The 26798-nt window shown below is 44.8% G+C and overlaps 1 protein-coding gene across 2 annotated transcripts in view; it reads right to left on the bottom strand.

Annotated features, from left to right (window-relative positions):
- The window catches only part of IGF2BP3 (insulin like growth factor 2 mRNA binding protein 3), a 174337-nt gene that overhangs the window by 48543 nt on the left and 98996 nt on the right, over window positions 1-26798 (bottom strand). The window contains exons 4-7 of one of the 2 annotated variants that reach the window (XM_006276980.4): window positions 23491-23542; window positions 23328-23391; window positions 4155-4439; window positions 1176-1310 (exon numbers count right to left, since the gene is read on the bottom strand). In XM_006276980.4, coding sequence (XP_006277042.1) covers window positions 1176-1310; window positions 4155-4439; window positions 23328-23391; window positions 23491-23542 — 536 coding nt within the window. The remainder of the gene's footprint in view (window positions 1-1175; window positions 1311-4154; window positions 4440-23327; window positions 23392-23490; window positions 23543-26798) is intronic. The other variant, XM_019497885.2, reaches the window with a different exon arrangement.

Here is a 26798-nt window from a genome sequence, read left to right as displayed (position 1 = left end):
TGATCCAAATGCCAATATGCAGCCTGGCAGCACAGAGTCCAGAGCCTGGCAGCCAGAGTCCTGGCAGTGTCCAGCTGGGAGGTCTGTTGGAAGGAAGGGGCATGGGGGAGGGAAGGGGTATGTGGGGGCAGACTGAGGCCCCCATGGTGAGGGAGGGAGTGGGGGTGGGGCTGGGGCAGGGGCAAGTGCTGCACAGCCAGGGCAGGATGTGACACAGAGCTGTGGATGGTTTGTCCAGAGGGCGCAGGAGGGCAGCTCCCACCACTGCACGCACCCCAGAGGAGGTATGAGAGACATGTGCCCCCCCGGATCTGTGCACGGGGCAAGGGCAGGCTAATGCTGCGGGCTGAGGGCTGTACCAGCCTCCTCCTAGTGTGGGGGCTGGGCTGAGGCTGAACTCGGGCTGGGCAGGGTAGGTGGCTGCAGCACTGGGAGGGTGGGCTACGGGGCAAGCTACAGACACCCCAAAATTCACCAGTCACCCCACAGACCACCCCCCTCCCAGTGCCACCACTACCTGCCCTGAGTGCAGCCCTGGGCCAGGCCCCTGCTGGAAAGAGGCCGGTGCAGCCCCGGCCCTGAGCACACAGCAGGAAGCCTGATGCGTCTGCGCGTATGTATGTAACATTTATCAACAATATTATCAGCCACATCAGCCCAAAAAAAGCCGATTGCCAATACTGTCAATTTTCTCTTTATTAGTGTCGATATGATATGGACCGAAGTATTGGTGCACCTGTAATCTTAATCTTTCTTTGCTGGATACCAGGAGATAGATTTTTATGTGATGGGCAAATTCTGCCCTCAGATACTGGGGCATTACTTCCACTTAGTTATACCTCACTACTTGAGAGCAGAAGCAGCGCACAAAACTTACTGCAATTCATTCTCTGAATAAATACTACAGACTCAAGGTGCTGGAGTATTGCTGTTAACAACTGCGATGTCTCAGAAATGTTGTTGAATTATCCAACTTATCCCAACCAAAATGCACAACCACTGGCTAGAAATGCATGGGGTTTTTTAAGCTGTGCAAGTAGACTGGTACCAAGTATAAAAATGAAGTTCCTTAAACTTTACATTTAATGCTGTTACAAGACATATAAGACTCACCTTTACCTATTCCAAACAGAAGATATGGAATTAATGTTGTAAATAAACACCCTTTTACTCACAATTTTGTATCCTGAGCTTCTTTTTGCATGATCTCCATGATAATTTTGCAAGCTGTTGAGCAGCCCTCAGGAGTAGAGTGGATGGTAATTGGTTTCTCTGCAGCACCTGCATTTTCTTTACGATGAATATCAATTCTTTAAGGAAAGAAAACCATTATATGTAAGCATTTATTTACTGTGTGAATATTTTTAGATAAAGTAATCCCAATTATAAATCCAATTATAAATCTTTTGGATTCCAAAGAAACAAGGTGAAGTATACAAGTGATTATTAAAAACTACCAACTTTCACTCTAACATTATCTATCCTTTAATAAAATAGGATACATATTCCAATTCTGTTGATTGAGGCTTAACAATTTAGCAAGTGGACTTCCCTTGTACCACCAAATTCTATCCCAAATATTTTTAATATTTTATATAAACTAATAAAAGAATCCTTAAGTCAGCAGCAGGATGTAGCATTCCAGCCCTCTTGTTCCCTGCCCACCAATGATCTAAAAAATTAGAAAGAAAAGATGTTAAATCATCTAAACCCACAGCTCCCAATAAATGACTGCTTGCTACAAGATGAGAAGGGATTTGGCAAAGCTAGTTTTTAAAGTCTCCAGTATCAGAGATTTCTAGCACTTCTCTTGAGAGACTTATGTCTTCTCATGTCTGCCCTCCTTTTTCATTTTAGCTCGTTTCATGTTACTCTGTTTCTTCTTCAAAACATTATTTCCCCAACATGAGGGTCTAGTTCCTCATGCTGAAAAGGCTGAGTCCAATAATAACAAAACCTACTGCTGACCTGCAATGGTATCACTACTAGAGTAGTGGTTCTCAACCCGCTCAGTCTCAAGAAACCTTTTAGAAAGTACAAACTCTCAGGTTTTAAGCATTTTTTGACTATTGCAATTTTTCTGTTGCAAAGAACTCCAAAAGACTACAGGACTGGATATTTTTGACACTGTGGATTCCTATTTGAAATCTCCAAGATTATCTTGCAAATTGTGTAGGTGTTCACATATCTAACAGTCTTAGTACTGCAATTTACCCTTAAAAGAATCTTGTGGCATTCTAGTTGAGAATCACTGCACTAAAGATTTGGCCATTTTCAGCTTTCAAAAGACTTATTACTCCCAGGCTCTTCTTACCTTTGTGCCAAAACTATGGTTGTTTGAAATCTTTAAATAGGAGTTAACACACCTAAATTACCTGTGCTGCACTTCTCTAGAATTCCTTTCCATTTTCCAACTCTTTCTGATACCAATATTCCTTCTGGTTCACGTAACAGCATGCACTTCATTTAAAATGAGAACAAGAAACTTAAGTGAATATGTGCCCTTCTCCCCACTGAAGTCTGGTTAGATACCAAATTAAGATATACCTGACCAATTTGTAAATACCACTGTATTCTTAGTTATTCTTTTTTATTGTGAACCTGGATACTTTTCCTGACCACCTCCAGCCTTTTTCCACATCTTGCCTGCAGCACTCTCATTGTTTGGTTATGTGAGAATATATTACATCATACTAAGAACAAAAGAGGAATAACTGATATGCTGGAAGAAATTCTTTGTTTATACCCCAAGCTTTCTTTTGAACATGTCCTCTCTGTTGAGATTTATATTTATTAGCACAGTACTTCCCTTTAATGTTCAGACCCCACTGCTATAGGCTACTCAGCTCATTTAACAGCTTGGTTTTGGATTCTGTACATTTCCCAAACTCTGTTACGATATGGTATGTAACTTCAACTGCAGCAGAATTGATTGACAAGAATCACCCAAGAACAAGAGAAAAACTCCTCTGGCAGAATGCAGTGTTTGGTGGGCAGGTGAGGATGCTTCCACCCAGTGCCCCCTGTGGCACCTGAGAGACAGTCCAGCCCCATGGGCTCTAAGCAAGTCACACTCAGGCCCCAGCCTCTGCTGGTGAGCAGTGCCCAGGGCCTGCAGGGCCAGAATGCATCTCCTAGGCATGACAGGGAATGCTCTGTGGAAGCAGCCCTGTCCACCTGCCTGGCACTGTGCAGCTGGCCCTGGGTAAACCACGCTTGGGCCACAGCAGCTCCAGCTGCCATTCAGGGCTACTTCCACCCAGCATCCCCCACAACACCAGCAGAGGCCAGCCCCTGCCAGTGGCAGATGGACCCTAGCCATGGGCCTCCACGCTGTCTCACCCTCCCTGCCATCAGGGTGCCTGATAGCTATGGGGAAGAGATGGTGTGCACGTGTACCAAGACCCCTGCAGAAAGGGCAGGGCAGGGCAGTATGGAGGCCTGTGGCCAAGCTCCATCGTCTGCCCTCCCCTGCCCCCAGCTGCAGATGCAGCTGGCAGGTGCTGATTCCATATTGGGGGAGAGGGGGAGGCTGGGGCATGCTATAGACCCAAACAGACTTATAGTCTTGCTGCTGTTCTGATGCCAGTCTGACCTGGCTGAAGGGAAAGGGAGGGGGGTGTCCCTCAACAGCTCACCAAACCTCAAAGTGGCCCTCCAGCCTAAATAATCACCCAGCCCTAGCCTAGAGCATTCCAGAAAAAAGGAGGCTAGGCCTGGTTCTTATTGACAACTTAGGTTCTTAATGAGAAATCAAATTCTTATCCTTATCCCAACCAAAAGTTGCACTTCTAAAACCAGCCTTTTCCCAAGAACCTCTTTGAAGACCACAGAGGGAAGGGAAGAGACAACTAAAAAACGTCCCCAAAACAACCGCAATCAAACCTAGTGGAAGATCTAAGTTTATACTACTGATATAAACCCAGCTGATATAAACCCAGCTCTCATCACAAAAGAGAGAAAAGTGGGTCTGAGAGCAGAAATACACAGTTCTCAGCAAGCCCACAAATGGACTTCACTGGTCTCTGACAATTGGGCGGGGAAGGGAAGGAGAGAAATGAAGAAGAAAGCCAGTTTTTGTATTGCACTGAGAGAAAAGTCAACAAAAACAAAGATCAAGTTAACGTGCAGGACAGTTTTGTAGCATAACTCACTTGGACTGTGTCTGCTTTGTGATATTTCTAATAGTTGCTCCTTCTTTCCCAATAATGGCTCCAACAAACTGTGTGGGAACCAGCATCCGCAGTGGAACATCTGATTGTGGTTTCTGCCTCGTAGTTGCACCAGGTGATCCCTGCCTTGGAGGACCCCTCTGTCCAAATCCACGCCTCCCCTGTGGATGCTGTTGTGGGGGTTGTTGTGCTGCCATTTCATCAGGGATATATGCAACTTTCAGGGAATAATTTTCAAGCTGAAACCCATTCAGTTTTTCTATTGCTCTGTGTATTTGCAAAAAGTAGAGGGTAGGGAGTGAGGGGAAGAGGAAAAGAAGAGAGACAGAATTATATATTAATGTATAATTAATGTTAACTCTTAACATTAATTAAAGTAATGGAGAATTATTCAGTTCCAGGCATCTGTTTATCCTGAATTGGATGAATGAAGCTTAAAACTGACTGTTAATTTAAAAAAAATACTCCTACACAATCAAGATCCATAGCATACAACTACATGGAGAAAACATTATGCTCAAGGCTTACAAATCAGTTCTTATTTGCTCTAGGTTTGTCTACATTTATGAGATTTTTCTGGTGTAGCTTGATCAACAAAGCCCCTAGTAGAGATGTGAATAATGCCCTGAAAATATCGCTGGAAAAAATATGTCCTCACTGTAATGTTTTGCCAGAAAAAAGATTTGGTGGGAGAGAGGGAAGGGAAACAGACTGGTATAACAGCATGCAATATTAAGATTTTCCAACACAGCAAACCCAGATAAAAAGCAGATTTTTTTCACACTTTTAACACAGGTATGACAACAAAAATTAACTGTAAATCAAGAAAAAAAGGCCACTTTGCAAGTATCTTTTAAACACCTTTACAGTCATGGCAATTGGTCATATTGAAGAACTAACTTGAGCAGGAATATAGATTAAACGATAACCAGCTGACTTGATATACACATTCAAACGATTTATGCAAGGGATATCAAACAGCATGTGGTAGCAGCAACTCCGGCTCCAGCACGGGGCATGTGGTAGGGGGGTCTGGGGCCACCATAGCATGCTCTGCTGCTGCTGCTGCCAGCACATGCTTTGGTGCTACCACATGGTTTTCCAGACATGCAGAAATCCCAACTCAAAGATGCCTTCAATCAACCAGTAAGTTCCAGGGACAGCAGTGTGTTAGTTCTCCCTATACTCTCTCTCTTACACTGCTATACCCAAGGGTTGGACAGTCATGCCTGTTATTTTTAATAGCTGCAGATATAAGTACTCTGATATATAAAATGCAGTGGAACCTACTTGCCCTAGTCAGATGATGAAACAGGGAGTACCGGCAATGACTTCCAACACCACAGCAATTCATAACAGAAAAATTCAGGCAAGTGGAGGACTTGGGGGGGGGGAGGGGGTGGAGAAAGACACAGCACCTAAGAAAAGCAGAGCACCCCCCCCACTCCAGACAGTACCCATATTAAATTAACTTGAAGTCTTCCTTGGGGAAACACAAGATTTAGTTATCAGTGGGAGGTATAAACTTATGGATGAATAAGTGGTGCTACCAGCCTTGTCTATAATTAAGGCTGCCCACCATTTTTTACTATAAATACCCAGTTTTCAGTGGCATATAATTTTGCCAAACGTTAAGGATCTGGGCTAAAGTTTTCCATGCCAGGCATCTGGATCAACCTGAATTTTATTAACTCTGGCCAAAATTTCCCAGCTTTTCCCAGAAAAAAAGACTCAGGGAAATATATTTTGTACATGTTTTAATAAATACATTTTGAAGAAAATAACTTGGTGAGCTTCTTCTTGGGACTGGAGAGGGAGGGGGGCACTTTAGTACACGCAGGCTTCGAACCAGGGCATAGTGTAAGAAAATTCTGCTATTAGGTCTGTCTGTACAACCTTATTTGCATGCACATCTTTAATCATATCATCATGTACTAATTTTTCCAGAGGATTTCAATATAATTTAGAGCAGGGGACAAATTTGTTCCAGAGAGTAGTCAGGTTTATGTTATGAAGGAGAAACTATCTGCAGAACACTTGCTTTGTTTACTATAAGGCTGGAAGGTGTGCATGAATGAGGTAGGGGATTGCTAGAAGAGAAGGAGTGGTCTTATGGTTAAAGTGCCCAAATGGTGCCCAACCGAGGTTAAGTCCAGTTATCCCAGCTTCTATGACAGTGTTCTCGAGTGAGGGGAGTCCAGTCACTTTAACTTACCATAGTCAAACTGTGTGTTTTCAAGTGAGTCTAGTTTAAATGAGTGCTGATGTCCCAGTTAAAAATAAATTTAAATCAGAGCCTGGAAAATTCAGTCGCCGTTTAAAAAGTCTCATATCAAGTCCTAGCTGTCTTGAACTGGGCACCAAAAGCTAACAAATACTTCTGATATTTTTCTCTGCATCCCGCTTCCCCATCTATAAAATAGAGATTATGAGAATATACTCTGCCATCTCTCACAGGATAAATTAGCATATCTGAAGATGCTATATGCAATCACTCCAAAGAAAAGCCCATGAGAAAACTAATAATTCTTGTATTTGAAAAGCGTTCAGTAAATAAGGCTGGAGGCAATATAATCAAAGAATAAAATAACTGCTTATTGAATTAATCCGTACAATGAGGGGGATCAGGGAGGTGGAGGATGAAATTGACAGTTATTTCCTTTCCCTGCAGGACCAGGCACCGAAGGAAGCAGCAGCCCGGGAAATGCCCTCCACAGCAGAGTGGCAGACGGTCACAGCCAGGACCGGAGCAGCTCGCAGCGAACCGGTACCAGCTTCTCCAGTCCGACTGGTGAACAGGTAGGAGGCCCTGGCGACCCTGCAGGAGATGGAAGGGGAGGAGGAAACCCTTGGGCAGGAAGAAACACCACATTCTTCACACTCCGAACAGGTCAAGAGATCCAAGAGGACCCAGAGGAGGAGGCGACGAGTGCTCGTCATAGGTGACTCCATCCTGAGAGGTACGGAAGGGCCCATCTGTCGCCAGGACCCCTCAGCACGAGAGATATACTGCCTCCCTGGAGCAAAGATTCGGGATGTGACGGAGGTAATCCAGGCCAGGATCAAGCCCACCGATTACTACCCCATGGTCCTAGTCCATGCGGGTACTAATGATGCGGCCAGGAGAACCCCCGATCACCTGATGGCGGACTACAGTGCTCTGGGCGGCGTGCTGAAGGAGTTCGGTGCACAGGTGGTATTCTCTTCCATCCTACCAGTGAACGGACGCGGAAGACGGCATGAGAACTGCATCCGAGAGACCAAATGGCGGCTTTGGCAGTGGTGTCTCGAGGCAGGCTTCGGCTTCCTGGACAACGACCCACACATCACGACGAGGGACATGCTCAGCTGGGATGGGCTTCACCTGTCCCCCAAAGGTAAGCGTGTGTTTTCTTCTAGGTTGGCAGATCTCCTCCGGCAGGCTTTAAACTAGGCTCGTCGGGGGGAGGGGAATATGAGGGCGGGGGAAGCTGTGGACCACCAAACCATGTGGCACCCACAAGGACAGCCCAGCCTGAAGAAAGAGAGCATTGGGAACCTGAAAGCCACGGGGAGGCCAGCACTACAGCACAGGTAAGAAACGAGATGGTAAGAAACAATGGGCCCCTTGGGACTCGGAGCGGGGGGGGCAGCAAAGGCACCAGTCGCAGGGCTCAAGTGCCTATATACTAATGCTAGGAGCATGGGAAACAAGCAGGATGAACTCGCGCTCCTGCTTGCACTAAACACCTATGACTTAGTGGGGCTAACAGAAACCTGGTGGGATTCATCCCATGACTGGGCGGTACATATTGAGGGCTATAGATTGTACAGAAAGGACAGGGTGGGGAAGAAAGGGGGAGAGGTTGCGCTCTATGTCAGTGAGCAATAAACATCAACCCTCATCAAGACGGAATCCAAGGATGAGGAAGTAGAAGGATTGTGGGTTAGGCTACATGGGGGACAAGGAGAAAGGGATTTGGTGGTAGGGGTCTGCTACAGACCCCCACATCAAGGGGAAGAAAGAGATTTGGGGCTCCTGAGGCAACTCTCAGAGACCATAAAAGCTAAAGAGGCAGTAGTCATGGGGGACCTAAACTACCCGGACATCTGCTGGGAGTCACAGACAGCAAAGTCCCACTGCTCATAAAGGTTTCTAACCTGTGTACAGGACCTCCACCTGACACAGGAGGTACACGGTCCCACTAGGGGGAATGCCATACTGGATCTGGTATTGGCAACGGGGGATGACATGGTAGGGGACCTCCAGATCGGTAGCCATCTGGGGGACAGTGATAACCTAATAATAGAATTCACCATAAGATGTCGAGTGGGTAAGGTAACTAGTAGGGTGAAAGTGCTAGACTTTAGGAAAGCTGATCTCAATGAACTCAGGCGATTAGTCAAGGACACACTGCAGAATAGGAGTTTTGAAGGGATGGGAGCCCAAGAAGGGTGGCTGTGCCTTAAGGAAACGATCCTTCGGGCACAAAGCAAGACGAACCCCAAGCAAGGCAAAAGAGGGAAAGGGGCCAGGAGGCTTCCCTGGCTGACCACAGAAATCCAGAGCAGCCTAAGGGCCAAAAGGGGAGCACATAAAAAGTGGAAACAGGGAGAGATCACCAAAGACGAATATACCTCCTCTGCTCATGCTTGTAGGGAGGCAGTTAGACGGGCCAAAGCTACCATGGAGCTGAGGATGGCATCCCAAGTAAAAGACAACAAGAAATTGTTTTTTAGATATATAGGGAGTAAAAGGAAGACCCAGGGAGGAATAGGACCAATGCTAAATGGGCAGAAACAATTGGTGATGGACAGGGGGGACAAGGCTGAACTCCTCAACGAGTTCTTTGCCTCAGCGTTCCTAAGCGAGGGAAACGACAAGTCTCTCACTGGGGTTGTAGAGAGGCAGCAGCAAGGCGCCAGACTTCCATGCGTAGACCCTGAGATGGTGCAGAGTCACTTGGAAGAACTGGATGCCTTTAAGTCGGCAGGCCCAGATGAGCTCCATCCAAGGGTGCTGAAGGCACTGGCCGACATCATTGCAGAGCCACCGGCGGGAATATTCGAACGCTCGTGGCGCACGGGCCAAGTCCCGGAGGACTGGAAAAGGGCCAACGTGGTCCCCATTTTCAAGAAGGGGAGGAAGGAGGACCCGGGCAACTATAGGCCAGTCAGTCTCACCTCCATCCTTGGCAAAGTCTTTGAAAAAATTATCAAGGCTCACATTTGTGAGAGCCTGGCAGGACAAATTATGCTGAGGGGAAACCAGCACGGGTTCGTGGCAGGCAGATCGTGCCTGACCAATCTAGTCTCTTTTTATTACCAGGTTACGAAACGCCTGGACACAAGAGGAGGGGTGGATGTCGTATACTTAAACTTCAGGAAGGCCTTCGATACGGTATCCCACCCCATACTGGTGAACAAGTTAAGAGGCTGTGACTTGGATGACTACATGGTCCGGTGGGTGGCAAATTGGCTGGAGGGTCACACCCAGAGAATCATGGTAGATGGGTTGGTTTCGATCTGGAAGGGTGTGGGCAGTGGGGTCCCGCAGGGCTTGGTCCTTGGACCGATACTCTTTAATGTCTTCATCAGCGACTTGGACAAGGGAGTGAAGTGTACTCTGTCCAAGTTTGCAGATGACATAAAGCTATGGGGAGATGTAGACATGCCGGAGGGCAGGGAACAGCTGCAGGCAGACCTGGACAGGTTGGACATATGGGCAGAAAACAACAGAATGCAGTTCAACAAGGAGAAATGCAAAGTGCTGCACCTAGGGAGGAAAAATGTCCAGCACACCTACAGCCTAGGGAATGACCTGCTGGGTGGCACAGAGGTGGAAAGGGATCTTGGAGTCCTAGTGGACTCCAAGATGAGCATGAGTCGGCAGTGTGACAAAGCCATCAAAAAAGCCAATGGCACTTTATCGTGCATCAGCAGATGCATGACAAATAGTTCCAAGGAGGTGATACTTCCCCTCTATCGGGCGCTGGTCAGACCGCAGTTGGAGTACTGCGTGCAATTCTGGGCACCGCACTTCAAGAATGATGCGGATAACCTGGAGAGGGTCCAGAGAAGGGCCACTCGTATGGTTAAGGGCCTGCAGACCAAGCCCTATGAGGAGAGACTAGAGAAACTGGACCTTTTCAGCCTCCACAAGAGAAGGTTGAGAGGCGACCTTGTGGCTGCCTATAAGTTCATCACGGGGGCACAGAAGGGAATTGGTGAGGTTTTATTCACCAAGGCGCCCCCGGGGGTTACAAGAAATAATGGCCACAAGCTAGCAGAGCAGATTTAGATGGACATTAGGAAGAAGTCCTTCACAGTTCGAGTGGCCAAGGTCTGGAACGGGCTCCCAAGGGAGGTGGTGCTCTCCCCTACCCTGGGGGTCTTCAAGAGGAGGTTAGATGAGTATCTATCTGGGGTCATCTAGACCCAGCACTCTTTCCTGCTTATGCAGGGGGTTGGACTCGATGATCTATTGAGGTCCCTTCCGACCCTAACATCTATGAATCTATGAATGAGGCAGGGGCTCTTTGGAAAAAAGACCAAAGTAAAAAAAATGAAATTCAGTGAAAGATCATGACAACACAGATACCCAAAGGGACCAAACACCAGAATTGAAATATCCTGTTCACCTGTAACTTTTCTAGACTTGACTTTGAAAGCTTAGAAAAAAATATATTAACCTAATTTTTAATGTAATAAGAAAAAAGCGAAGAAGGAAAAAACAAGGCATTGGTAAGGCCCCATAGTTGGTCTCCACCATACCAAATCACCTTCCCTATATTTATTTGCCAAGATCACATGTGTGGTACTCAGCCTCCTCAAGCTGCTTTTACATCAGGAGGTTCTAGGACAGAATCCCTGCATTGTGATGAGTTTCCTTACATCAAACCATAGATTTATAGATTGTAGAGTCGGAAGGGACCACAATGGATCAACGTGTCCGACCCCCTGCCCCGGTAGGAAAGGGGATCGAGGTCAGATGACCCCAGTCAGGTGACTATCCAGCCTCTTCTTGAAGACTTCCAACCTAGGTGATAGCACCACCTCTCTTGGAAGCCCATTCCAGATCCTGGCCACCCTTACTGTGAAAAATGTCTTCCTAATATCTAACCTAAATCCACTTTCAACTACTTTACACCTGTTATTCCTAGGTCACTCCCTGGGGGTCCTTAGTAAACAGCGTGTCCCCTATTCCCCGCTGACCTCCCCTAATAAATTTATAGGCAGCCACAAGATCTCCTCTCAACCGTCTCTTGTGAAGGCTGAAGAGATTCAGCTCTCTCAACCTCCCCCCGTAGGGTCTATCATGAAGGCCACTAATCATGTGAGTGGCCCTCCTTTGGAACCTCTCCAGATTCTCTGCATCCCTCCTGAAGTGTGGTGCCCAAAACTGGACGCAGTACTCCAACTGCAGCCTGACCAGTGCACCATAGAGGGGAAGCATCACCTCCTTTGATCTATTAGTCATGCACCTGCTAATGCACGACAAGGTGCAATTGGCCTTGTTGATGGCCTCGTTACACTGCCAGCTCATGTTCATCTTGGAGTCAATTATGACTCCAAGATCTCTCTCTGCCTCTGAGCTGCTGAGAAGCACATTCCTCAACCTATAGGTGTGCTGGAGATTCCTCTTTCCCAGGAGGAGTACCTTACATTTATCTTCATTAAATTGCATCCTATTTCTCTCTGCCCATTGATCCAACCTGCCCAGGCTGGCCTGAATCTGGTCCCTGCCCTCCGGTGTACTAACTTCGCCCCATAACTTGGTATCATCAGCAAACTTGGAGAGGGTGCTCTCCACGCCCTTGTCCAAATTGCTGATGAAGATATTGAATAATATCAGTCCGAAGACTGAACCCTGCAGGACCCCACTGCCCACCTCCCTCCAGGCTGAGAAGGAACCATCCACCACCACTCTCTAGGTGCAGTCCCTAAGCCAGTTGGCCACCCAGCTGACCGTGTAGGCATCCACTCCACAGTCTGCTAGCTTCCCAATGAGGATAGGGTGCGAAACTGTGTCGAAGGCCTTCCTAAAGTCTAGGAAGATGACATCAGCCTTGGCTCCCGCGTCCAGGCAGTGTGTGACCTGGTCATAGAAGGCTACAAGGTTTGTCAGGCAGGATCTACCTGTGACAAACCTGTGCTGGTTTCCCCTCAGCATCGTTTCCCCTACTGGGCCTGCACAAATGTGTTCTTTGACTATTTTCTCTAGCATTTTCCCAGGAATAGAGGTAAGACTGACTGGTCTAAAGTTACCCAGCTCATCCCTTCTCCCTTTCTTGAAAATGGGCACCACATTGGCCCTTATCCAGTCCTCAGGGACCTGGTCGGAGCACCATGAGTGCTCGAAGAGCTGTGCCAGCAGTTCAGCTATAACACTGGCCAATTCTTTCAGCAGCCGTGGATGGAGGTCGTCCGAGCCTGCTGACTTGTACCCATCCAGCTCCTCCAGGAGCTCCATAACTATTTCAGAACTAACTGTAGATGGACTAGTGCCACGTGGACATCCTCGATCATTGATGGTGGGAGAATTGGCTTGGTCGGTACTTAGAAATACTGAAGCTAAGAACTCATTGAAGAGCTCTGCTTTTTTCCCCCCACATCAACCACCAACTGTCCTGATTTGTCCTGCAGGTGCCTTATGTTGCTCTGAGTTTTCCTTTTGCCCGCTATATACCTGAAGAAAGACTTTTTATTGTCCTCGACTGTTGAAGCCAGCCTGAACTCAAGACCCACCTTGGCCTGTCTAACTGATTCCCTACAATAGCGTGCCAGGGAGATATATTTCTCCTTGGTGGCTGCTCCCTGCTTCCATTGCCTATACATCTCTTTCTTTGCCCCCAGACTCTCCTGGAGTTCCCTGTTCAGCCAAGGGGGCTTTTTTGCCCCCTTACCTCCCTCCCTATGTAATGGGATAGACTCCTTTTGAGCCCCAAGGATCACTCCCTTGAGATACCTCCAATCCTCCTGGACCCCCATTTGCTCTATGTTCTTGAGTTGCATCCCCTCACTAACTAGCCTTCTAAGCTTGCTAAAGTTGGCCCTTCTGAAGTCCAACACCTTAGCCCCACTAGTTACTTTACCCACCCTTCGCTGGATAGTGAACTCGACCAAGTGATGGTCACTATCTCCCAGGCTACCATGAACTTACATGTTCCCCATGAGATCATCCCCTGTTACTAAGACCAGGTCAAGCAAGGCGCTACCCCGGTGGGACTAGACACCACCTGTGTTAGGTGCAGGTCCTGCACACAGTGTAAGAACCTCCGTGAGCAGCTCGTTTTGGCTGTCTGCTCCTCCCAGCAGATATCTGGGTAATTTAGATCTCCCATTATCACTGCCTCCCTCACCTGTGTGGCTTCTGCTAGCTGCCCAGAGAATACATCGTCGTCTAGCTCTTGATCCTGTTGAGGAGGCCTGTAGTAGACCCCCACAACCAAGTCCTTTTCCCCTGGCCCCCCTCAGGACCTGACCCACAATGCCTCAGTGTTCCCCTCCTCCACCCCTGCCTTGATGGTGGAAGATGTATACTGCTCTTTAACATAGTGTTACCCCCCACCACCACCTTTTTTCCCCCCACTCTGTCGCGCCTATACAACCTATACCCCTCAAGTATACCACTTTTTAGGTGCTGCCCGGGGGAGGTTTTTGCTGCCTCATCTAAACCACTTACACTTTATATCTTTGCAATGTATATGACAAACCAATGACTGTATAGCCCTGTGCTTCCAATTCAAAGGGAACACGGATTTTTCTGTGTAATATATAACTCACAATTTACCAGCATGACCTTAAGCACGAAGGAAATGGTAAGAAAATGGTTGCAGTTTGGAAAGTTAATTTTGTTGTAAGAGTTCATCACTGACCATCAAAAAACATGATAATAAATTAACCACAGCTTAAAAATAAAAAATGTGGGAAGAGTTGCTATTTTTTGTCTAATTCTTAAGAGGCATATTTGCATTATTTGTTTCTCAATTAGAGGCCACCAACCAAGCAGACTCTTGTTTAAAGTCCTCTACCCTAGATATTTATATGACTAGTTAATACAATTTATCCCTCACAATGAATGAGGCACAAGTTACATGACTTGCTGAAGGTGACAGAGGTTGTGGCAGAGCCAGGAAGTAAAATCTATGCTTCAGAGTCACAGCCGCATTTCTTAAGCCAAAAATTGTGGTGCACATAAAATTCCCACTGACTTCAGTACATTAATATGAAATGCAAACATCTGGTGCTTTTGGGGTTGCGAGGAGCAGGGAGGGTAAGCCCCAGGTTTTACAAATTTCAGTTAACGTTTACATCCTAATTTCTCACGTGTTACTGTGTACTATGTTACAAACTCTTCTGGTCTCAGGCTGGGGTCCATCACCCACACCCTCATTTTATGCATTTCAGGGGTACAATCTAGTTTATGACTTCAGTCAAGTAAATTAATCTACCAGAAATCTCCAGCATTACAGAGTGAAAGCTGACAGTCTAAAAATATGTTGCTGGAGAGCAGCAATGCCCACAGATCTGTGGAAACCTGAAAGCAAACTTAAACAAAACATGAGACTTATCAAATCAAACCCAAACTGTAGGAATGTAACATCATCCTTCCTATTGTTTTCTTGTCCCATTCCCTAGAGAAGCAAGAACTTCCCAACAGGTTTAAGTCCTGGTGAACAGCAGTCTATACAGGCAACCAGCACCAAGACCTCTAGTAGGCTTCACAGAAAGGATAAAAAGCAACTGCCCCATACTTAAACAACAAATCACAGGAATGGCAGTGATAACACATCCCTGTTTCAGCTGCCCCTTGCCCAAATGGTTTAAGAAAAAACAACCTTGCAGTGAGACCAGAAGATTAACATAGCTAGGCTTTAGAGAAACAAGAGGAACAGAAAATTCCACATTTGAACAACTTTCTCTGGGGGGAAAAGGGGAAGGGGGAAATGGGGTAAAGGGAAGGAGAAGTGTTATTAGCAGCAAGATCCAGTTCAACAGAAGGGAGCTCCAGTGCCTCTGCTGATCTCAAGCACATCATGAAGTGCATGGACATTAGGGTTGTGCGAAGCTTTGGTAGCCAATTTGATTCAGAGGAGATTCAGTATGATTCGGGGACTGAATCTCCAAATCTGAATTTAATCAGGAGACCAATTAAAAGCTCCAAATCAATTCAAAGCATCCAAATTGATTTGGAAAAAGATTTGGTGATTCGGCCATAGACTGAACAGGCAGTTGACATAGCTGCCTCCAGCTGGTATGTCTGTTGGGGCTGGGGGAGTGGGGAGGGAAGGGACTTGGGGGAAGGAAGAATTGGGGCCGGGGCTGGGACCAGCTGCCCAGCTGGGGCAGGGGGCGCATTACTCAGGTCAGGGGAAGGGGCTCTGCCCTGCTGCCACTTGCCTAGCCAGGGGAGGGGGTGGGATGTTGGCGTGGCTCACTCTAGGCAGAAGGCGGCAAGTGGCAGCAGGGCATAGCCCCCGCTCCCAGTGCTGCTGCATCCACATCCCCCACACTGGCTGGGCAAGCAGTGGCAGCACTCGGCCTCCATGCCAGCTGGGAAAGTGGCAGCAGCACAGAATCCCCACTCACAGCACTGATGCAAGCACAGTGGAAGGTGCTGGGAGCAGGGGCTACGCCCTGCTGCCACTCGCCCAGCCGATGTGGGGTGGGGATGCAAGGCAGGCACAGCCTGCTCTGGGCAGAAGGGGGCAAGTGACAGCAAGACATAGCCCATGCTCCCAGTGCCTTCCACCGTGCCCGCATCAGCACTGGGAGGGGGGAGAACCCTAACCCCGCTACCCCAGCTGGGCAAGTGGCTGCAGGGCAGAGTCCCCACTCCCAGAACTGTTGCGCCTGCATCCCACACCTCCCCGCCCTCTCCCTGAGTAACGCCCCTTCCTGCTCCAGCTGGGCAGCTTGTCCCAGCCCCAGCTCCAATCCCTCCCCCCTCCCCCAACCCCAAGGAACTTACCAGCTGGAGGCAGCTGTGTCAGCTGCCTGTTTAGTCTATGGCTGAATCTCCAAAGCAGTGCCAAATCTTCAGAATCAGATTCAGCCGAATCGAATTGGGACAGTGATTCGAATCTGTGAATCGAATCACTGTCCTCCAAATTGGCTGAATTCGAATCCGAAGCGAATACTTGGTGCTTCGCACAGGCCTAACGGACATACGACATGATTAGTAGGAAGCATTTTATTCCCTATTTTACTTACTAGTTAATCTACTATGCTGCTTAGCTTTAAAAAGACATATCTCTGTCAGATACCTTCAAGGGTGGAAAGGAAGATCAATTGGGTATGAATCTCACAGCATAAGTTCTTGTCAAAACAGGAATCACATGGGCATCATCCTCTCCCATACATACATTATATTGGTCATATAACCCCCTGGCTTAAACACCAGTTAAACCAACTGTGAAATAAATACAAAAATTAAATTAGGAGCATCATATTTGTACATAATGGTCTCTTTTGTTCAAATCGACACCTGCAGGTCTTGTTACCGACTTCTCACCAGTCTCCCTGAAAGTGCGCCCACCCACTTTTCCTTCTAACAGGTCAGGATTGAGGGGTACTGACAAAAGGGGAGGGAGGAGCCAAGAGCTGGGATAGTGTGAATTGAGAATAAGGTGGTATTTGGGCCAGTTTAGCAGGAGGCTGAGTCTGTCCTCATTTTTGCTTCTCATGTTTACCTAGGTTAAAAATGCTCTTAAATACAGAACCTCCCCCCATTATGGTTAACCATTTATCCGTTGGTGCTCTAAAGGCACTAAGGATAATACTTCATTCCTCATTTTAGGCCATGTATTCAACACTTATCATTTTCCAATATGCAGGTTTGTTTAGCAAAAACCATGCAGGATTTATATGTTAGTTTATATTATATTTATGTGCATTTAAATACCAATAATTTCATGTGTAGTTTTCAACATTAAGAAAAACAAATTTAAGTGAGCACTTGCACACCACTACGAATTTTCAATAATTGGTTCCCATAGCAACTCTAGCTCTGCCCCCCAAAAGCATGCAGTATTATGTTACATGATCACAAGAATCATGGTTTTTCTACTTAATTTAAAATTCTCTGATTTAAAACCCCCAAATCTGCATTTTTCTGCAATTAAAATGAAACACCACTATATATGTATAGGTATCAATTTAACATAATGTTTTATTAATATATTTACGGTTTTAAGGCAATTTGGAAGCCTACTGGTGCCACAATCATTATAATAAAATATGTTCTAAATACCCCTACTCCCAACCCACAGCACCATATTCCCCCAGCTGCCCCATCTCAACTGAGCTGAAGCGTGGTGGCTGCAGGGTCTCCAACTTGTGCGTGCAGTGGCAGAGCAAGTTTGGCCTTGGTGCGAGCTGAAGGAAGGAAGAGGGGAGGCCTGTGGCACCCCCCATTCCCCCTTGGGCTGGGGCTCCCATGCTGTGCCACATGGCCTGATCACAGCCCCCACTGGGCAGCATCTCCCAGCCACCCTGCCCCTGTAAACACGGGCACCGGCCCTGGTGCTCCTGGCTGAACCACACAGCTCCCTGCTGCCCCTGAAGGGCCCTCCCACTCCCTTCCCCCGTTGCAGGGGCAGGTGCCTCCCCAGCACCTGGACACCTTTCCTTAAGCTTCAACAGGCACATGCCCCTCTGCCCTTACACACCTATTGCCTCCACAAACATGCGTTTTTCCCCCCAGGCCCCAGACAGTCCCTAAGCCCTGGCCCTCCAACCTGCACCCCCTCTACTTACCTACATCCAGCTGCCAGAGCTGCTCCCATCACACAGCCTGGCTGCATTCTGACCACATACATGTGCTTGTGTAAATGCACGTGGTGTCCCCAGCTTCCAATCACCCTCCCCTGCTTCCCCCAGCCCCAAGCAGCTCCTTGCAGGCTGGAAGGCTGCCAGCCTGCAAGGGAATACCCATAGTTTCCCACAGTTTTCCCCTTTAAAGGAGAAAATCTGTGGTTTTCTGCAGAAAATGGAAAACCCAGATTCTCAATGATCAAGGAAGTATGAGAAAACAGAATGCATATATATGCACACCTGATATTATAAAAAAAATACAGTTTGTGTTATACGTTATACTCCATGGTCTAAGTATATTTTAGCACACAACTATACTTCATGGATCTTTCTGACAGTCACACTTGCAAACACCAGTTTATAGAAACATAATGAAAAAGGCACATATAAGCCAAACTCTAGATAGCTTAGCCAAGACTTCATGATATATTCAATTAAAAAAATGAAAGCCAGCAGGTACTTATCTTTCTCAAACCAAACACCTGGACACAATAAACCACAGATCCAAACTATACCTCTTTCCTTCACAAACATCAGCCCTTGACATAACCCTTCCTCCCAAAAGCCTGCTGATAACAGGGCAGTCTGTCCCTTTAAAAAAGAACAGTCAGCTTTGTTTATAAGCACAGTGTGGAGCATTGGTAAACAGGGGTGTTCAGTGGGAGTTTTAAAAGCTCCCAGAAGAGTAAGCAAGCTGTGAATAGGACAATTTGCTACAAGGAGAGGCCAGAGCGAAAAGGGGCTCCCCTTCAAGTGTCCAGGACAGGAGAGAGGGATTTTAATATTTGAAGACTAGCTGAAGACTTCCTCGAGGAGTGAATTCTTTTACAAAATCCAGGGACACACTTATATTGCCTTAAAGGTTAACACATTTTGGCTACTTTGGACTAAGAAGTGAAAGGGGGGAAAAACAAATTATTGAAGCTCAAGCTGAAATGCACTTGCATAAAATGACCTACTGGCAGCGTCTCTTGTATACGAATGGGCTCAGATGCCACTACTGCTTAGAGGCAACCTGAGGACCAGGTCCCAAGCCACACATCTGGAGACTCGCACAGCATTCAAAAGCAACACCTTTAACTCTCCTCTGAAATCAATATACAGGTAAGAAGTGACAGTTCTGTAGGAGACCTGTAGCATTCTAGGTCAGCTTCAGTTTCTGGGATGACTTCATATGTATCCCACAGAGAGAAATTCAGCAATCCAGTCTTGAGATGACAAAGATAATGATTACACAGTAGTGCAAGTTACAGCTGAAAAGAACAGTCTTTTTTCGAGTCAGGTGTTGACAGAAAATCATCACTGGACATTACTGATGTGGGGATTCTACCACAAGAACATGTCTGCACCCATCTGTTGCAGGTGTGCTAAAATCCTCAGACTATTTTCTAGGGGTGCAACGATTAAGATTTTTTGGGTCCAGTACCAACAGCTGATTATTAACGAGCCATATCAGCCAATACCAATCCGAATACCAATATGCAGCCTGGCAGCTTGTGCAGCTGCTAAGTCTGCTGCGGGGGGAAGGAGCATGAGGGGGGGCAGACTGAGGCCCTGCAGTGAGGGAGGGAGTGGGGCTGGGGCAGGTGCTGCCCAACTGGGGTGGGTGGCTCCCACCACTGTGTGCACTGCCAGGGGAGGCATGTGCCCCCTGGATCAGTGTGTGGGGCAAGAGCAGGCTGCCGCTGTGGGCTTGGGGCTGGGCCAGGGCTGCACTTGGCGGGTGGCAGCAGCAGTAGGAAGAAGGGAGGCGATGGGGTGACTGTTAGCAGAATGAATATCTTAGTTCATTCTACTTCCTCAGCAATCCCCAGTGCCCTACATAAACAACAACCAGGAAAGGAGAGTCTACTACAGAATTCCAAAGAGCCCAGGGAGATGGAGAGCTATTGATCCAATTAATCTTTTGGGGGTAAAAGGCAAAGAACACTACCATATCTACTACTGTTACTACTATCTTGAATTTGATGACCTGAGTCTGCTATGTGCTCTTTTTAAAGTTCTAGACTCTTGTCTCACTTGAAGTAAGTTTTTCCTTTGGTCACCAGCTTTTTTCAGAACTACATGCAAATCAGCTCCCACTTTTTCCCATATTTTGATAACATAAAAAAGCAGCCCCCAAAATTAATTTCTAAAGCTCAAACCAAATAAAAAATAGGCTAATGATAATGTTTTTAAATATTACTACTAAACAGATTTACAGTTCTTTATAAAGTATAATGTCAACCTTGTTATATAACACTGACCAACACACCAGTAACCATTACTCATCAGTGGATGGCCAAGATGAGAAGTCAGCCAACTTTATGTACACAGTAAGCTATGTATCAAACAACCCTACTAGATGCTAGCTTTATATTATTTATACTACAGTAACATATGGGTGTCCCACTCATACACCATTGTATTAAATACTGTAGAAAAGCATATGACAATATGGCCTTTGCTTCAAGTAGTTTAAAATTGTTATTAATCCTGAAAGGTTGAATTCCTAAACATTAAACTAATATCTGAGATAGCACTTTTTCAATTGGGAAGGAAAATTTTCCTTTGTAATCCATGAGTCCATGATTGAACATTCACAGCAAATAGTCACCTTTTCACCAGTCTGCTCACAGGTGTCTATTTCACACAAGCACAGAGGACTATGCTAGAGTATAGGATACATATTCCACACAATCCTTCACCATTCAACAGTCTCATCTAATCTGTATCGTTTCAGTTCCTTTCACAAAAACTTATGCTGGCCTCTACTTTCTCTGCTTCAGATGAAAGCTGCTTTCAATTATTTCTACTTCACATTGTAAACGAAGCCTGGTCCCAGTGAATCAGATATAAGTTTATTGTTGTCTGTTGGGATTCACTTCATTTTTTGCACTCCATTCTAAGTTAGAAACCAATGTGAAAGTAAGGAAATTCAGTCAGAGTTGGCAGATCAAGAATATGAATGAAACATCTTGCCATGCAGTATTTTCAGTTCTTTAATTTTATTCTTGAAGCCATGCTCTCTCACATGACATTCAAAATGCAATTTTAACAGTTTCTTTTTCTGGGCTACACATTAATATTCCTCAGATAATTAAGACAGAATTTCAAAGTAAGTTATCTGGGGAAAAGGTTGGAAGTTTTAAAAGGAGGTAAGAAAATAAAAACAGCAAATTCAAGGAGAAACAAAATTTCAACAGCTGGGGTACACCTCTAAAAACCAGTCATGGCACAAGTTCTATGCAATATTTGTTTAGAATGTACTAGTCAGCAGACACTTGAGGATGAATGGATATCACATGGAGTGCTCAAATTCTGGGAAGAAAATATATATATTTGCTGAATTATGTGCAAATATTATATGGACCTGTACTATCAGAAGTTAGTGTGCATTTCAGCTGCTGATTTTAGTTAGCCACAAGGTGGCAGGAATTTCAAAGTAAAAAAAGCACAAAATCTCTGTATGACACTCTTAGGTCTTTTGTACTGTAGTGGTTAAAGGAGTTGGGAGAGAAAGAGAATTAGTTTACTGAGGGCCCAAATACAAAAATGGAATATACAAGGTGACTTGAAAAAGGTATTCCTCACCCACGATAAAAGGCAGAGAGAGAGAGAGAGAGAGAGAGAGAGTGTGTGAGTGTGTGTGTGTGTGTGTGTGTGTGTGTACACACACACACATATTGCATGCCCAGTTGCATACATATATATTGTGTGTGTGTGTGTGTGTGTATATATATATATATATATATATATATATATATATATTGTCATGCCCAGTTGGTACGATAACATTTCTATCCAGAAAGTAGAAATTTAAATTAAATTAAACAAATGCAAGTATGCTAATTGTGGATTAAGAGACATTAAGCTACTGAAGATTGAAGGAAACAAATAAAGTAGGCAATTTAAAAGTTTAAGAAATCAAAATAACTCCCATCATTGACATGATACAGATAATCATTTCAAGTGCACTTACTTATTCGAAAGTGGCATTACCTTTCTAAGCAACAAAATAGTTTCCAATTTAAGGAAACATTTAACCAAAACTAACAAAGTAGGAAAGGATGCACCTCTGAGGGAAATGAGTAAACAAGGTTAGAAGTTCTGGGGAAAACCAGGCCCCCAACCTCTATGAGAAGTTTTTTTCTTAAAAATGCTGTAAAAGCATTTAGAGTAACCAGGACCACTCTAAACTTTCAGAGTATGTCCCAGAGTTACCAAAGGCTCCCCTTCTGTATTTGAGAAACTCATCCTTAATTAGCATCACACCGGTCCTGATCATGGAAGTGACAGAGCAACAGAAACCTGGCAATTGCATGGGTTCTTAAAATGGCAAGGCTCTGTCCTGAAGTAGTAGCCATAAATTTCTCCACTACCAACAGTATGTTTGCCTAGTAAAGAGTAGGGTAGCCAGTACTGAACCATTTAACAAGAACTTCCTCCTGGCCCCTACAAAAGGTAAACTCTATGCTTGTCCTGCTATGACTACTGAGAGAAAGCAAAATGACTACTTCACACTGTATAAATACACCTATACCTATACTACTCCAGGCTGCAAGTTAGTTAGAGGCTGCCTCCTGAACCAGAAGTAGCATAAACTGCATTAACGTTGCACTATTCTCAGGGCAATAAATTAACCTGCTCTGTGCCACATGGATGCGGCTTCAGTAAACAGTTTTCAGAGGCAAAGGTTCTCAGCCTGTCTTCAGCAGGACAGTACGGAAGCCAAAATAAGCAAAACCAGAAGTAGTGAAAACAGCTTTCTATTTTGAAGGTCTGCCGAGTACATGGAGCTGCCTCCCTGATTTTGCTCCCTAAAAGTTGGTCATAGCTTCACCTGTTTCAAAGGCAATTGCCACTGATGGAAGACAAGAGTTCTTCTCAAAGCTCAAAAGGTTTTAGTCTCCAATACAAATTTATGGTAAACAATCAAAACAATTCTAAATTCAGGTTTTTGATTTCAAAAACAATAATAAAAGACAGGCAACTGGTGCTTCCTGAGTCAGGGGGACAGCAACCAGTCAGTGACTGAGGGGCGCCCCCCTGTGGCCAACTGCACCAACCTGGAAGTGCCAGTGGCATTTCTCCTAGAGCCCCCATTCCCCAGCCGACCGGGGGGGAAAGGGGGAAGAACAGCACCAGCGCTCCCACCTACCCCCCCTGCCCATCGCCTAAGCAAGGAACACTGTCTGTCAGGGGGTACATGTGCACCCGCTATGCATCGACACTGATAAAAGATGGAGGAAGAAAGCTGACATGCAACTGGCAGTTAACTGAAGTATATCGTAGGCTACCCTACAATATAAATGTTTGCGATAGGCTGATTTAAATATTAAACTGTAAAAACAAAAGTGAACATAAAAAGATACTTACTGTCTAGCCTGGTCCTTATTGGCATATGTTACATTTACAACCGCAGTCTCTGTGTCAGTGTTCACTAGAGAGAAAAGTGCAACAGAAAATAAATTAGGTTCACTTTTCACTGGTTTCCTCCTATGAATGCAAAAGCAATAGGAGTTTAGAGTTAAATACATACCTTGCTCACAGTTCTCCACTGTTCCATACTGAGCTAACAAACTATCCAGCACCTATCAAAGGAAAAAGAAATTACAGATTTCAATTTCAACTTTTCTTCAGGCAAGGTTCTTCGGGTATGTCTATGCCTATTGTCCTTAGACCAACATAGCTACTACCAACAACTCTGAAACATTTATTCAGGAGAGGCACATGCGTGTACACACACATGCACGCGCGTGCACACACACACACTTTTAGCAGACAGCATACTGAATAAAGTTATCCAACTTGTTTGGGCTTATGGACCAGCACTATTTTTAGAAGACTTGTACTCTTCCCTTTTCCAACACATCCTACTTCAATACCAGCATTCAAAATGTCATACTTCATTATTACTGTGGGTTTTTCTACATGAGGAAATAAACCAGAATAGCTACTTTAGATTTAGCTATTCCACAGTAGGTATTCTGACCAATTTCTTCATAGAGAAAAGCCCTGGGTGATTTAGAAGTAACAAGGGTTCGACAACCATGTAGAAATAAAAGTTGCCATATCTTTTGGTTGAGGAGTTAGGAGAGAAGGAGATATGAAAAGGAGATGGAGGTGAAGCAACTTACTCACATTAGAAACTAACTAGAAATCCGAACAAATAAAACAAAACGTTTTATCTGGAACAAGTACTTTCTCTCTAGCCATAAAAGGGGCAGATGAAAGAGGATCAGAATTTTAGACTAGAGAAAGAAAATGATAACATAAAAAACCCTGCCAGAACCAGTTTCAAAAATACATCTGAAAAGCTAAAGATGTTATTCCTCTTATCCCCATACCAAAATTGTGTTTAAAAATTTCCCTAAAATCAAATTATTTTATATTTAAAATTTCCCTCTCGTTAGAAAGTTGTTGAATCATGGGAAAAACAATGCAGTAAAAATAGGTAAGGAAAACAAAATTTATCTATTATGGCTCACTATATTTTATCTCAACTCATAAATTCTGCTAAGGTATTAAAGTAATGCTCAAGTTACTGCAAGTAGTTTATAATTCAGACTGATCCACAACAAATAAAAACTACAAACTGTTAGGTCTCGTGTACACTTTTTCTCTATACCTTCACTTGTAAAAGCATTTAGAGTATAACACTGACTCTCTAAACAGAAAGGTGATGTAAGCATGATGAGGGGAGGGGAAATGATATGGCACAAAGAGAAAGATGCACCTGTATCTTAAGTGCATAGCTCAGCATTCTCATCTCTCTCCAACAAGAACAAGACAAGATTTTAAAATAAAATAAACAAAAGTAGTTTTTCAAATACGGTCCATTTCCATAAGAAATAGCAAGCATTCCAAAATGAACATTTACTGATGTACTGTAAAAGTTTAGTATAATGTAACACACATTTTTAACTGAACTAAAGTTTAAATGCTTTAAAGGTCATGTAGCTTGCAACAATATTATTGAAAAACTTTCCTCCTCCTTTTATTAACACTGAAAATAGATGCACACCATTCAGATGAAACATTTCAGGACATGTACTTAATTAAGTAGCTAGACACTGTTCAGAGTCTAAAGTCATATTAGCAGTACCTGTAGCTACAGGATTTTCCCTAACCATTTCATGTACAAACCATTAAAAAAATCCGGTAACTACTGTTTTATTCAGTAAACTGACAATATTCCATTTTCTTTTTGAATACCTAGAAAGTAGTTCAGTCTGTATATAGTTAATGAACTCCCTTTCATGCAATAGAAATTGGAGACTTCTCTGAAATGTTTTTTAAATTAAAAAAATTAAAATTGATTCTGCTTTAAAAATGTTAACCATTAAACTTACTAGTATTTAGTATTACTGAGATAAAATGACTAGAAAAAAAATTATCAGATATTTATATGGAAGACCAAAGCCCCTGCCTTTACACTAAATAGGGTTTTAAATGTTTTGCAATGACCAGACCTTGTACTTCAAAACCAGAGTCACCATCCTGGGTCAGAGGCCCACAGGCAATTCACTTTGCCTTAACAGAAATAAATGAAATATGCAGGGCCCCCCATTGGGACCATGGTCCCATGCTACTAGAAGCTGTACCTAAAAGGAAAATAAAAATTAAATCAATTAACATAGCCCCCTGCCCTAAATGGCTGATAAAACGATTTCTGCATATCCATTAGTCTGATAAGCCAATTGTTGTTCCTCCGTATGTCAACATTACTCCAATGTCAAGAACAGATAGCATCATAAAATAAAGCTAACTTTTCTGGAGTTAATCATGTGATAGATATATTTTCATTCACCTTGGTCAGCCAACTGAAAGCTCAGATCCAAAACAGCAACATTTTAGAGTTCATAGATTTCATAGATTTCATAGACATTAGGGCTGGAAGGGACCTCGGAATATCATCGAGTCCAGCCCCCCGCCCAAAGGGCAGGACGTCAGCTGGGGTCATAGGATCCCAGCAAGATAAGCATCCAGTTTCATCCTGAAGGTGTTCAATGAAGGCGCTTGAACAACCTCCGGCGGCAGGCTGTTCCAGACCTTGGGGGCTCAGACAGTAAAGAAATTCTTCCTTATGTCCAGCCTGAAACGATCTTGTAGTAGTTTGTGACCATTCGTCCTCGTCATCCCTTGGGGCGCTCTGGTGAACAAACGTTCCCCCAGATACTGGTGGTCACCCCTGATAAACTTGTAGGTGGCCATCAGATCACCCCTGAGCCTGCGCTTTTCCAGGCTAAAGAGCCCCAGGGCTCTCAGCCTGTCATCGTAGGGTCTGCTTCCCTGACCCCTGATCATGCGCGTGGCTCTTCTCTGGACTCTCTCAAGCTTCTCCACATCCTTTTTGAATTGTGGAGCCCAAAACTGGACGCAGTACTCCAGCTGCGGCCTCACTAAGGCCGAGTACAGGGGGAGAATGACGTCCCAGGATTTGCTTGAGAAGCATCTATGGATGCAAGCCAGCGTTTTGGTCGCTTTACTAGCAGCAGCATCGCATTGCAGGCTCATGTTCATCTTGTGGTCAATGATGACCCCCAAGTCTCTTTCTTCCATAGAGTTAGAAGGTTTTGTTGAAATTTTTGCCACTCTTGTAAAAGGACAGCCAAAATTCCCAAAGTGCTAAAAGACTTTGCTTAATAAAATCCTCCAGTATTTTCTACCTTTACCAGGGGAATATGGAAAACAAATGTTTGGATGTTATAATGTATACAAGGATGTATACTCCATGCTGCCACAAGGAGTGACAATGTTCAAACCACAACTGACACTGTTAAAGCAATTCCTTTGAGAAACATCATGACCCAGGTTACTTAAACAAATAGATTTTTTGTAAGTTCC

Source organism: Alligator mississippiensis, chromosome 5, assembly GCF_030867095.1.
Source record: "Alligator mississippiensis isolate rAllMis1 chromosome 5, rAllMis1, whole genome shotgun sequence".
Classification (NCBI taxonomy): domain Eukaryota; kingdom Metazoa; phylum Chordata; order Crocodylia; family Alligatoridae; genus Alligator; species Alligator mississippiensis.
This window is presented reverse-complemented; position numbering and strand designations above follow the sequence as displayed.